At 33.9% G+C, this 13,381-nt stretch overlaps 1 protein-coding gene and 1 long non-coding RNA gene across 2 annotated transcripts in view; one reads left to right on the top strand and one right to left on the bottom strand.

Moving 5' to 3' along the window:
- Positions 1-2,087, bottom strand: part of LOC110448092 (retinol-binding protein 4-like) — a 5,175-nt gene extending 3,088 nt beyond the window's left edge. Inside the window, exon 1 of the mRNA XM_021494145.1 lies at positions 1,489-2,087. Coding sequence (XP_021349820.1) covers positions 1,489-1,855 — 367 coding nt within the window. The 5' untranslated portion in view covers positions 1,856-2,087. The remainder of the gene's footprint in view (positions 1-1,488) is intronic.
- A 7,077-nt stretch (positions 2,088-9,164) lies between these two features.
- On the top strand, positions 9,165-11,898 carry LOC110448073. Its single transcript, XR_002462677.1, has 3 exons — positions 9,165-9,258; positions 11,266-11,438; positions 11,842-11,898. It is a non-coding gene; the product is annotated as an uncharacterized LOC110448073 (long non-coding RNA).
- The last annotated feature ends 1,483 nt before the right edge of the window (positions 11,899-13,381 follow it).

Raw genomic sequence — 13,381 nt, 5'->3', positions numbered from 1 at the left:
CTATGCAAAATAAAATAGAAAATACCATGCATAGAGTTGTTAATGGATCATCGGGGCAAACGGTTTGTTTTCGCAGCAACCAAGTCCCTGTTTTTGCTCTGTTATCGCGACAGACCATCTTTTTAAGTATATAAAGATGTGCTTTGTGCTTTGTCACGCGCAACGACAACGGAAAAGTTTGATAAAGACAAAATGATCCTTTATGGAAAATCCCATCAATACTGTAAAATAGACGCCATCGAAGTGTTACATTACGTAACCAACTAACACATATACTGACAGTATTATGCTTATTATGTTCGGTATGTGTAGATTCTCCTGGGTTCAGGAGAACAAAAAAAAATTGGAAACTTCATTTAATGGAGAGAGTTTGTCTAATATCATTTTTTACCAAAGGTGTAGAAACAATTGTGTTCTTTGTCCATGTAAAACAATATTGAAAATAACAGAATAACAAAGTAAAAGCAACAGAAACCCACGACAGGTATATTATAGATAGTATTCTGACATCAAACACAGAAAACTGTTAACAGGCCAACGTGATTGTCTAAAGAAGAACAGGAAAAGGTGGAAAGTTTTTGTGTCACTAGTTTCGCTCGTCACAACCAAGAGTCAGCGAATGAGGTCCCGACAAAATGTCCTTCGCGACAAAAGGCCAATAGCAATACCATTCACAACTCTTGCAACCGTCATGTGTAGTTAGAATAAGCTAGTTTGTCCTCATCACCCAAAGTTAATCACCACTAGAAACCTGCAAGACGAATACGAGAGACAGAACACTGCTAATAACATTTCTTCACCAAGGCATGATGTTTAGGAAATAGACTGTCTGCATCGACAAACCCAAATAAGGGGAAATTTATAAAACATTTCAGAAAAGTATTATTTTCTCTCAATCAATATATACTCAATATGGGCATAATTCATGTAGGTATAGGACAGGCGAAACTAGCGTTTTTACCAGCTGGTTACGACAATGCATATGAAATAAATTGACATAACAAATGGTCAAGACTGATAAGCCTGGTTATAATTTATAGTAATTAACCTTATTTAAATCAATGTGTATGACATTCTCCGATGCAATGTACTTCCCCTCTGAACAACTTTTGTCGGTTTTTGATCAGATCATCACCAGAAAAATCAGGACGCTGTTTATCTCATCTGGGCAAATGTTGTGCAAAAGGTGGTTTGCTTAATCACTGTTTAACGACATCTTATTTTTTAACCTCTTACAATCAGTTCCATATACAAGGTACAAACTCCTTATTTAGTATGCAGTTTTACTCTACTATATCAATATTATTTGCTATCTGGATTTTTTTAACTCAGGTTACGGTTGTGTTTTAAAGATACACAAAAAAATAAAAAAAATATGCGCTTATCGTTGATTTAGCTAATCACCTTTTAAACAACTGGACCTAGTGTGATACAATTACTTCTTAACTACAAGAAGGGCATCAAAAGGATTAAGATATATATACTTACATGCTAATGTGAGCATAGTGCCATTTTCTGACGTCATTTCGAAATAGTAGCGAAGATTTCTCAGCTGACGTTGCATTATCAATGGCATCTGTCGTGGCATTCTAACATTGAATCCGGAAAACATACCCGAACCTGCTCCCATGAAACCTGAATTCATTCCTCCGCCGTTACTGTTGGACATTGTTTGGAAAGGATTAAACTGCCTGTTAGCTGATATTACATACCAGTAACCTTCAAACGCTGATTCATTAAAGTCCCTTTGGACCTCAAATTTATCAATATTACAATTTTGGTTACTCTGACAGTAGGAGAAATAAACCGACAACGACAGACAAAAACATGTGAGAATCAGTGAAGATATATCCATGTCGGCGACTTTTATGTTATTATTACCCCTGCTGTAATCTTATAGAATGACTTCGTTCTTTTCCGTTATTACGTATTATTCCATTACTAGTACCGATACTAAATAAATGGCAGTACTGATGATATTGTTATTAGACACTGTTTTATATTTTTTGTCACTGCTAGTAAGGACCACTGAGTGTCCTCCTGAATATGGTCTGTTCCGTACAGTCCTGTAGTATCGACGTGGTCAAGAGATCGTCTGGTTGTGGCTGTACTGTTTCATGATGATGGTCATCTGACATATTTACATCTATATTAAGATTTAAACGGCATGATCGTGATCGCAGGGCATGTAGCTATGACATTTTAATGGCCAGTACGGATCACGGTAAACTGGTCCATGCCACATTGTTATATAGGCAGACATCTTTTCCCAACATTTCTTATCCTCGCTTTTGTTCACCCCATTTGTTTCCTAAAAACTGTTCCTTTAATGCCCCAATATCTATGCTTCATTAGAAAGAATAAGGTGGTTTTTTTGGAAAAGCTAAGTAAACACAGCAAGAGTTAATTGTAGTATAAAGATTACAAGGATGCTAAGAGTGGAAAATGAAACAAAACGTAGTGAAAATTTCCACCAATTTCACGTGCATGGAAAAAGCGGTCGCTTGGGATATCTGTCTACTCGCTTATAAATACAACACAATAGTCATGTAATAAAGATATTTATGTTGCAATCATGTTTCGATGTCATCTATCACTTTCATCAGACCACACGGACAAGTTCATGCCTACGGCGAAATTTCTGAGAGTAGATCGGAGACGCCACTCACCTCGCTAGAACACATTGACAATATGTTCATTATCCCTTTGTGTGGACGACATCTCGTGCTTGACAAACTATGCAACTCCTATCCAATTCTTCACTTTCACATAAAGCTTTCCTGATCGGTCTTTATTTGTGTAATCTTTCCTTTTTCCTTTTTGCTACTACAGCGTTATTCAACTGATTAAATGACAAATTACTCTGTGCCCATAGTACTCACATTTCTGGTGTTATTTTATATATAATCTAAATATCTTTTCAGTTTATGATTGCTAAGAGTGGTTATAACAGGATATCATACATTACTCCAGATTATATTTTGTTTGTTTTATTTTCTCGATGGACCATTATGTGTCTGAGAGTCATTCTTGCCAACATTTGTTTATTTGTAAAAATAAATATTTTGAATCATTCACGAAAATAAAAAGAATGTAGGAATAAGATTTCCCGTACCACTAACAAACATTGTTGCCACGCATTGGAAACCTGATTTCCCCCGGCATGAATATAGCTTTGGTAAATCATTCCTGAAATGAGACCCATACCCTGCAGGACTTTATGTAAAATAATACAGATAATAAAAACCAAAATATCATCATCGGTGTTCCGAATAACAAATCAGTAGCTGCCCTAGACCGCGATTGCAGTATTTCTGATTCTTCTACAATCACTGCAACAAACTTACCTGGTGAGCGGAAGTGTCATGCCTCATCTGTGTTACATCCAAAGCGAAATTAAGGGGAAGTTACTGTATATACGACAAACCACAGTGCAGTGGGCCATGGTCCTTAACAAGAACAAAATTTAGACTAACAGTAACTGAGACGAGGTATAAGCAAAGAGAAAACAACACCATAAACACTAAAAAGGGAAGATACCTGTAATTCCGCAATCCTTATTTAAACATGACATCCGAAATTATGTTCGCATCAAGTCCAGGAAAGTAGAAAGTAGGCAAATTAGGATTTAGTTCTATGAAAAAGTGAGATATGAAAGTGCGGTAATATAACATTTATAATAAGTCTGTGTGAAATAAATAGCACATTGGTTTTTTCAGAAATTATAATCAAAATCGTTACGGCGTCAACAAGTCGTGTTCAAAAAGAACACGCCTACAAACCGAACGGTTGTTTCAGAAATGTGAGTACTCACTGTATCTGGCTCGTCGATTGGTCGATAGAACGTTTGAGGTCGGTTTCGTCCTTGTAATCAAAAGCAGTGTACAACATTGTATCATTTTCGGAGACTTGTTGTTTGCGCGCTTTGTCAACTTACGATTAAGCATACACGTATATGGAAATGAAAAATTTGCATTGCATGAACATGTTTCAAGCCATATCTTATGACTTGAATGATTTGTTTAATATGTACTTATCCACATTTTCGTGAACTATAATGGTATTTATGATTATAAGAGGACAAAATGAAGAACATTACACATGCTTGAAAGCTGCCCATACCAGCCACATACATATATATCTATATAAATTGATTGCCATATTATACTGTTTCGTTGAGCAAATCCACATGCTATTGCGTACGCAGGGACTTGACACGTTCCTATGACCCAGAATGAAAAAATACCTTTCATTCTGGGTCATAGGAATGTGTCAAGTCCCTGTGGGTGCGTATATGTATTCACAACATATACAACAGAATGAAATTATAAGAATATGCAAAAAATGCATGATTTTTGTTTTGTTTATGCCTGCAGCATATATTTGCCGGTATAAGTATTTCCTGTCTTGATAAAAACTAAACAGTTTCAATTGTAATTGCAATATTTGTTCAATATTCCGGGGAATTATCTCCATGGATACGCTCCATCTAAAGTAACACTGCAGCTGATATTCGTGGGTACACAATGTACTATCGGTACACAGGTTATCTAACGTCACTGTACCCAAATCGGGACACTTTTTAGTTAAATATCAATGTTCTTTATACAGTACTATACTATCAGTTCCAAAAAATGTTTGTTCATTTTACTTAAAAAGATACTATCCACTTTACATTTTTATCACAATTTGATAATTCGCGCGCGTGGTTCTATAAAAAGAACGCGAAATACCATCAGAGTTACGTAGGCCGTTGTACCGGCGCTACTGTACCCTGGAAGGGATACTTCCGATATTTTGGCGAATATTTGGGTATAAACGATCAATTTCGGCAGAAAATATGCATAGTCGAAATATATTAGAGTCAACGAGGGTTCTGATTAAATGACTTTACCAAACTCTCATTAGTTTTGATAAAATAGACTTTTGAAAATGATACCCAAATAAATAGCGTCGCACGGTACGTAAATCAGGAAAGTCTTGTTTTCGTAATTATTCTTACCTTTAAATTGTTCAAGCTTAATACAGTTTAATTGTCATGACAATATTATCAAATAAAACTGTATACATAAAAGTACTTCTTTGCATTGAATGACAGTTTCTTGGGCCGATTGCACACTTACTTTTATTATAAAATAAAATGTTATCGTTTTCGAGCACATCATTGCTATAATAGAATTTACAAATATACTTAAGGATGTACTCCTCTGAGGTTTCAATCACGTTCAAGTCTCGTTTTGATCTGGTGTAATAGGTTTTTGTAATATTTAACAAATTACGATCAAGTTTATTAGCATACACGCACCTGAAAAAGATGTCAAAAAACTAGATGCCTGTTGTTTGTAGAACTTTTTTTACAAGGATTTAAAAGAATTACCAATTCGGCGGCCATTTTGAAAATGTGTATTAATGTGTATTTCTTGCTCTTCAAAAAAGGCCAAAATTTCACCTTTTTTGACACTAGACTGATCACTTAAATTGTCATTGTGTCGCCATTTTTAATTGTAGCAGGTTCAATTTTGCTGTACAACTTTATAATGTTCAATTTGATAAAAATAATATGCAGGAAACTGGAAAAGTATACATTATTTATATTTTTTACGTACTTAGTGTTACTGAAGCACTTTTGATTTTTGACCCCGAAAAAGGTAAAAAATAACACAAATGATAATGGGACAAAAAAAGAAGCACACTGACCCCCATGTTTGTAGATGTTTTAGAAAGAGAAACACATTTTCATTTCATTCATTAAATATTAAAAAAAGTTTAATACCAGAACTTTTTCTATCAAGCGTTTTATCTGCAAAATATTGGTAAAAAATGAGTATTTTTTCATTAAAAAATAGGGGGTAGGGGTAACTAAAATCGGCTTTCTGAGTTAAAAGCATAAGATTAAGTAATTTTACTTCCATAAATTAAAAGAAAATAATATTTTCATCAATTCTACAAACATTCATACATATCTGATAACACACTTGGAAAAAATTGTATGAATTTGTTCTGCAAATGGTCAAAACACGAAAAATCACCTAAAATCACATGTTGTGTTAAATTGGTATCTTTGACCGATCATAGCGCAAAAACGAATACACGGACATATAGTTTATTTTGCATTTCCTGCTATGCCATTAACTCCTTTTTCCAAAAATCCATATAAGAAAAAAAGTTTAATACAGGAAATATTTGACATCCTTAAGCAGGTATGAAAGTTATTTAACTGAATGATATTACTTCTCAGTCGGCGGCCGGTATGGACAGCTTTCAAGCATGTGTAATAATCTTCATTTTGCCCTCTTGTAATCATAAATACCATTATAGTTCACGAAAATGTGGATAAGTACACATGCAAAGAAACATGCAAGTCATGACACATAGTTTGACACATGTACATGCAATGCAAATTTTACATTTCCATATACGTGTATGCGTAACTGTAAGCTGACAATCCAAAAAACATACAATGTTGTACACTGCTTTTCATTACAAGGACAACACCGACCTCAAACGTTCTATCGACCTATCGACGAGCCAGATGCAGTGAGTGACACGCTGAAACAACCGTTCGGTTTGTAGGCGTGTTCTTTTTGAACACGACTTGTTGACGCCATAACGACTTCGATTGTAAGGGCTCATATTTAATTAATTGAAAATACACACAAACATTTTCTTTAAAATGTGTCAGTTATGCGTTAAACTGATAAATGAATTACGAACTATTTGAAATAGGATTTCGGGTTTTTTTCGGTTAAAAAAAGAGAAAGCGCTGTTATGTTATTTATTATAGAAGAAATCTAAACGTTCAAGGATAAATTATAATCCCGTACGGATATAACTGTCTGTAAACATCAGTAAACATTAGGTAACTATCGTTATCTAAAAGCTTTCTCCTTTTTGCTGTTACAGGTAAGTATTTGTAAACTAAGTCCGATACCAATTGTAAACGATTTAAGATACATCTGTAGTTTCCCAATGTTTGGTACTGTCTAAAAACGAACATTTCTCTCAGTAAGTTTTTGCTCCCTGTCATGATTCGATGGGTTTCATATTATTACAAAGGCGGGATATTATTCCTGACATCAACCGAATTGAAAACATTTGGATCATACGGAAAGAAATAATAAAAGCAAGTTGACAAAATATCTGGGTCTTTGGAATGTGTTCTTATTAGATTGATCATTCTGCAAATAATTTAACACAGTTCTATGTGTTATAAAACTAAACAATGCTATACCAAATATTAGTCTAGGAATGGTAAAAAAAATACCTGGTATTAAGGAAATCCCATACGAATCGAACGGTTCAATATTTCTGTTACTCTGTTATATTTTTTAAACGAAACAAAGTGTAATTCTATTTCCAATCAATTTTTAAATTTAAAATAGTATTTTTTCAATTTAATATTTCAACAAAAATAACTATACAGCAGTATATTCTAACCTATTAAAAGATACCATCGTAGCAGCATGTTTTATTTATTTACACTCACATTAACTCAAGTTTTTCATCTTTGACAATCTTGACTACCATGTCGAGTGGAAGTGACCCCGTCTCCCATTTTGACGTACAGATACATCGTCTCCCAATTTTTATTTTCACGCCGTGTTTACACGAACAACCACAAAATATGTTTACCTCAGTAGATTTGTTTAAGATTTTCGGTATTAATTCACTTGGCCTCACGTATTCAAGATGACTTTTTTTACGATAGTGAGCTTTCGGTTACAAGTTAACCGAAGGGATATGTAATTACAACAACATATTTCATAGAAGTAACTAATATCTTTTTGTTTATGTATTTTTATTGCATTATTATTTCATGGTTTCTATGTATCTCTGTCACATGTTGTGATATATAAATGTTCATGTTTCTGTCCTAATAAAAGGGCAGATCGCTTTGAAAATTTATCAGATTTTTTTGTCTGCACTTTCGTTATTGCTTCTTTGCCTAATATAAAATATCCAAATTTACATATAATACATGTATATTGAGTTTTGTGTCAACTTGTATACTTTTTGATCATTAGTATGTGTGATAAAAAAAAGAATCAAAAATATCTGTGTATTTAAAAATAACTAAATGTAAAATTAAGTTTTAACTTGTACTAGTATACCGCAACATATACATAATATCCAGATATGTATATATTACATATACGTATTGTTTTTGTGTCAAATTGAATACCGTTATGCTTTGATAATTCACTGTTAAAATGTGAAAATTATAACTTACCTCTTACACCTACCTAATTTTAAAGCCAAAGGTGAGCATTGTTTCCAGACACACACTTGTTAGACAGTCAATCAGGAAAATAATTCCACTCTACAAACCTAAAGAATATTATCTTACAAACGAAAAAGTAATAATGTAAAAAAACTATAGTAGATTTTAATTATGACTCCAGGGTGAAAACTCTAAATTTATCATTTATGATTATATAAACGTGTTCTGAACAACACTGGCATAACTTGAAATTCCTGTCAGTTCTTGCAGCAAAATAGAGAAGTAAACTGTTGTGCTTTATACTTGACAGTACTCGTTATTTATATTATCGGCAGTAATATAAATCTCTTACAAACGATAACATTAACGCGCAGATTAACCTCTTGTATTCACTAACACAAATCATGTCTGTGTGCTCCTTCCCCTTAAAAACTAAAACAAGTTATTTTCAGTATTTTTTTTATTTATATATACATGTATTACCGATAAATGTATTCGTAGAAATTCTGTTTACATATTTCCTAGTAAAGGAAATAAAGAAAATTATTTGCATTAAAGATGATTCATTAAACGTTCATAATTCTTTATGAAATTGAAGTTTCGATAAAGCAACGAACATGAGGTCAATCTGTGCATTCATGTAATTGTTCGTGTTAGAAATAAAAATAATCACAAATACGATTTATTAATATGAGTTGATTTTATAGAAATGTCAATTCTTAGAAAAAGGTACCAAATGGAACTTTGATCGTCTTGAAGGAAAACGAACAAGGAAATAATAGTGTTGTAGTTGTTATAAAAACTTGACTGTAACTTGTCATGTAAAACATAAATGTGCGCGTCTATCAGGTCCGGTTGTAAACAATGATCAATTATTACGTCGGGTTCCCTGGCTTATAAATACGCCAAATCTTGTATGCATTGTCAGTGTTATCCACACAAAGCTCCACAATAGTCGAAGATGAACAACAAACTTGTACTGACGATTCTGCTGGTGACTGTAGGTCTGATGTGCCTAGGCATCGCCCCGGTAACCGGTGAGTAGTGGCAATGTTTGTAACTACTCCAGTACAAATTAAGCGTGGCATTATCTTAACCGCACTTAATTAATATTGTTCTCAATATATATCTTATGGTGTATATGGTGTATTTGTTAGTGTTATGTCTGATAGGAATGAACTAATATTATGTAATGGTACACTGTATCATATGGTTTTCAGAGAAGACGAGAAATTGTCAGTCAGATTGCTGAAGGATGTATTCCTCGAAGAAGTTAATTGATAAAAAGGGTATTCTTTTCTTTATTATAGTAAGAAAGTTTCTTTAACTTAAGCATGTTTTTTAAAAGCATTTTTTTCACAACTATATGAACGATTGATTCAGAAAATCTTGCTTTTTAATTTTTCTTATCATTCAATGGGTCAAAGAAAACGTGTTTCTCCTGGTTCAGTGTGTTTCTGTTTTGCCTTGTTTTATGTGAGCTTTTTTTCTTCTTGCGAAGGATAAAAAAATCAAAAAGAACTTCAGTTAAACATAACACGTAATAAAATACCAATATTGTAAACTTTTCCACAAGCAAACAACTTGTTAAACCTTCAGAGATAAATTTAATATTAGAAGTGAAATTTTAACATTGCAGAGGGTGAAACAAAACACACACACACAATTTTTGGGACACTCAAATGGCTGCCAAATTGGCCGATTTGTATATACTTGTAAACAAAAATCTTCAAGCAAGATGCATCTATTATTTTGACAAACTGTTTACATGGGTCTTTGCTTTTAAACTTGATCATAATAGCTTAATTTTATAACAGTTAAACCTCAGAAGAGCACATTCGTAACATGACACCACTTGCAGTTTAGGATTTAAGAACATTATAACTATTGATTCGTAAGAGTGGTGATTAATTTCGGGACCCCCGAAAGAGTTGGAGATTTGTTTTTTGCGCTCTTCACATGAGGACGGAAAAACAATGAACACTATAACAACATTCGGGATCTTTATTGTTTCCTATCCCGCACAATTTTGTTCGCTTTCTTATTCATTACTTGGCTATATATCGCTTTTTGTAAAAACAAGTTGTCCTTAGCAAAGAAGAACATGGGGTTTTGTCCCTGTGAGTAAGGACTGGTGTCATCCCATTGTCAGTATAATATGACCGGTTAGAAGGTCAAAGTTTATTACGGTTAATTGGCATTTTGAAGTGACCTTTAAATGGCCCCAATATCTGTTAACATCGTCATCATATTAACTTTGGATGCTGCGTAGAGCAATGAAAACAAAACAATAAAGAGAAAAATAAACAAGCAGCTTAACATCTACTGTTATGTTAAATTTGTTCTGAAAAGGTTCTCTCTGAAAATCTACAACTACTGCTATGCGTATTTTACTGAGGCCGCTGATTGTTCAAATCTTAGATAACGTACGATATCACTGAAATTTAGTACGGATGTTATTATGTCACTGAAAACTTAACCGCGGAAAAGATGGCTGGAAATACTCGCTTCTGATTAGTTTAAAATTTAGGTATTGCTCTATTCTGATCTACTTTGTCACGTTGATTTATTTACGCTCCAGAATTAAGCGTGACATCAGTTTTAAGATTAGACGAGATGATCGCATTATACTCGCTTCAGATGGGTTGAAATTTATTAACAGTCCGACTCTGATCAATTTTGGCACTTAAGTGTATTATGGTACTGCGAACTATATCATGACTTCTTTTCTTAATTCTGATTTGTCAAAATATAGATTTTATCCGTTTTCGCTGAAATATGTGTATTGTGGCATTGCGACCACTCTTTGATGCATAACTTGGGACCATGGGGGCATTCTGGTGTAATTCTGTAATTGTCCGAATTATAATGAAAACTTGCTACAACTGTTTCTCTATTGGGTAAATGTTCCAAATGTCATAGTATGAATTATTAATGCAGATGGCATACTGCCTCCAACTCACTTGTAAACATTAAACACGTCCTTAAATGACCATAGCTGAACTTTGAACTTTTACCAAAGCAGTTGTATTTTTTCCTTGTAGGTCTAAGGAGAAATTGCTGGTGTCGTCGGAGTTGTTATCCGGGTGAACGAAACACTTATCGGAGGTGCAGTATACCTGGATCATATGGCTGGGGCTCCCGAGGCACCGAGTGTTGTCGAGGTGGCTTTTTTTACGGCCGTTAGGAAAACCTAGATTGCGATTTGCACTGAAAGGTATATTGTGTTCTAAATATATTCTATTGATGACAACAGATATGCGCAAAAATGAATATAAAGGCGCTGACATTAAAAGGGACATTATATCACTCATGATATTCATAGAATTGCTTTGTACATTACTCATTGGATTATAAACATTGGCTATAAAACGCATTATTTATTTGACATGAAGACATCGTTGTGCATTGACATTTACAAATGTGCAAAAGAAATTAACATTTCCATGGAAATATATGAGTTCCATATGTATTCAAGCAAGGTTTTAAAAAACGATCATAATGAATTTCGTATTAGATATGACGATGGGTAACTGATGTGGATAAGGCCAACAACAACAAATGCACCCAGAACGGGTGAAACTAACGTCACCTCCTGTCTTTTCTTTTGTCTTCTACAGGATCAGATTAAAACAAGCAACGTCAGCGTAAATCTGGATATGTGTGTTACCAGCAGCCATAACATTTTGTCTTTTCATTAAATGATTTAAAGGACAACAATTGCTTTTGTTCTCATTAAAACAAATTGTGTTTTGAAGGGAATGCATTATAAACGAGGAAATAAGTTTGATTAAAATCTTATGAAACACTCCTTTTTATAATAGAAAAGTGGCTTATTGACAAACAAGGAACGCGATGTTATGTTTGACAAGTGCATGAGATAGCTCATTTACTTGATGATGTATAATATATATATATATATATATTTACACGTTATATCAAACGCTTTGGTATATGTGTCCGATGGATTGCCACCTTGCTGTGGTCGTCATACGAAAACCCGTGATTATAAAGGTTCCCCCAATAGTCGGCACAAGTGCTAGTTAGATACTACCTCAATTCTTGCTTTGCGGAAGTAACACTGATTGTATTTTTTCAGATTGACATGGTTGGTATCATCAATATAACAGATGCCAATTACCTTTCCAATACGCCTGGTCTGATTCTCCTTGTGCGTATTCAATGGTATTCTTTATCGTGACCGTAAATGACCTTGGCAGTTAGACATTAAACAAGATATAACCAAACCAAATATTTGGTCATAAATTGTGCTAGTTAAATCTGTTTCGAGATCAAATTACTTTTTTGATAACTTAGCACTGCATTCGTTTCTGTTCTTCTCTAGTATGTGTCCTTAGTAGGAACACGTTCCTGCTTACTGAACGTGTACATCATAGTTGATTCGATTCGCTATTCCTGATTCTGTTTCAAATATCAAAATCCCCAGTTAGATGTACCCTGTTGACAATTAATCTATAACGCAGCTTTTATACCAATCGAAAGCGAGACGTAATCCTTTGATACTTTTTTATGTTTATATGCGTGAAAATTACCTTAATACAAAAACATATATCCAGTGTTCATGCAGCTATAATGACATCACAAAGTTATCCAGTATTTATGTATCCATAACAACCTTACAAAGAAATTTAGGATTTATGTAACCATAGTGACCTTACAAAATTATGCTGTATTTATATAACCATAACAATCTTACAAAGAAATTCAGTATTCATATGTACCTATAACCACATCACAAAATTACGTGACGTGACGGCATAATAAAACACAATCAACTGATTGAGGCGTCATTAAGGTGCAGATCACTTAGTGCAGCCATGTGAGATAAATATAATCTCTAACACGAGGATTTGCCATGAAAACCGTAGGAACTTAAGAATCTTTCCCCGAGGGTTGATATTTCCAGTATCATCTCAAGGGGGTGAATGATTATTTTTCTCTCGCTGTGTTAATCAATCGTGTATCATCAACAGAATGTACTGTTAACTTTACAGGCTAAATGCATTGTTGAAATGACGTCATTTTATTGTTTACGTGACGTCATACAATAGTTATGAATAGCGGAATCCCCCATCTCCATCCTAGGGTGAAACAAGGATGCACCTTTCCCGGGTAAGAAAAACACGTATCCAAAATTGG

This window comes from Mizuhopecten yessoensis, unplaced genomic scaffold, assembly GCF_002113885.1.
Source record: "Mizuhopecten yessoensis strain PY_sf001 unplaced genomic scaffold, ASM211388v2 scaffold3819, whole genome shotgun sequence".
NCBI classification, from domain to species: Eukaryota; Metazoa; Mollusca; class Bivalvia; order Pectinida; family Pectinidae; genus Mizuhopecten; species Mizuhopecten yessoensis.
This window is presented reverse-complemented; position numbering and strand designations above follow the sequence as displayed.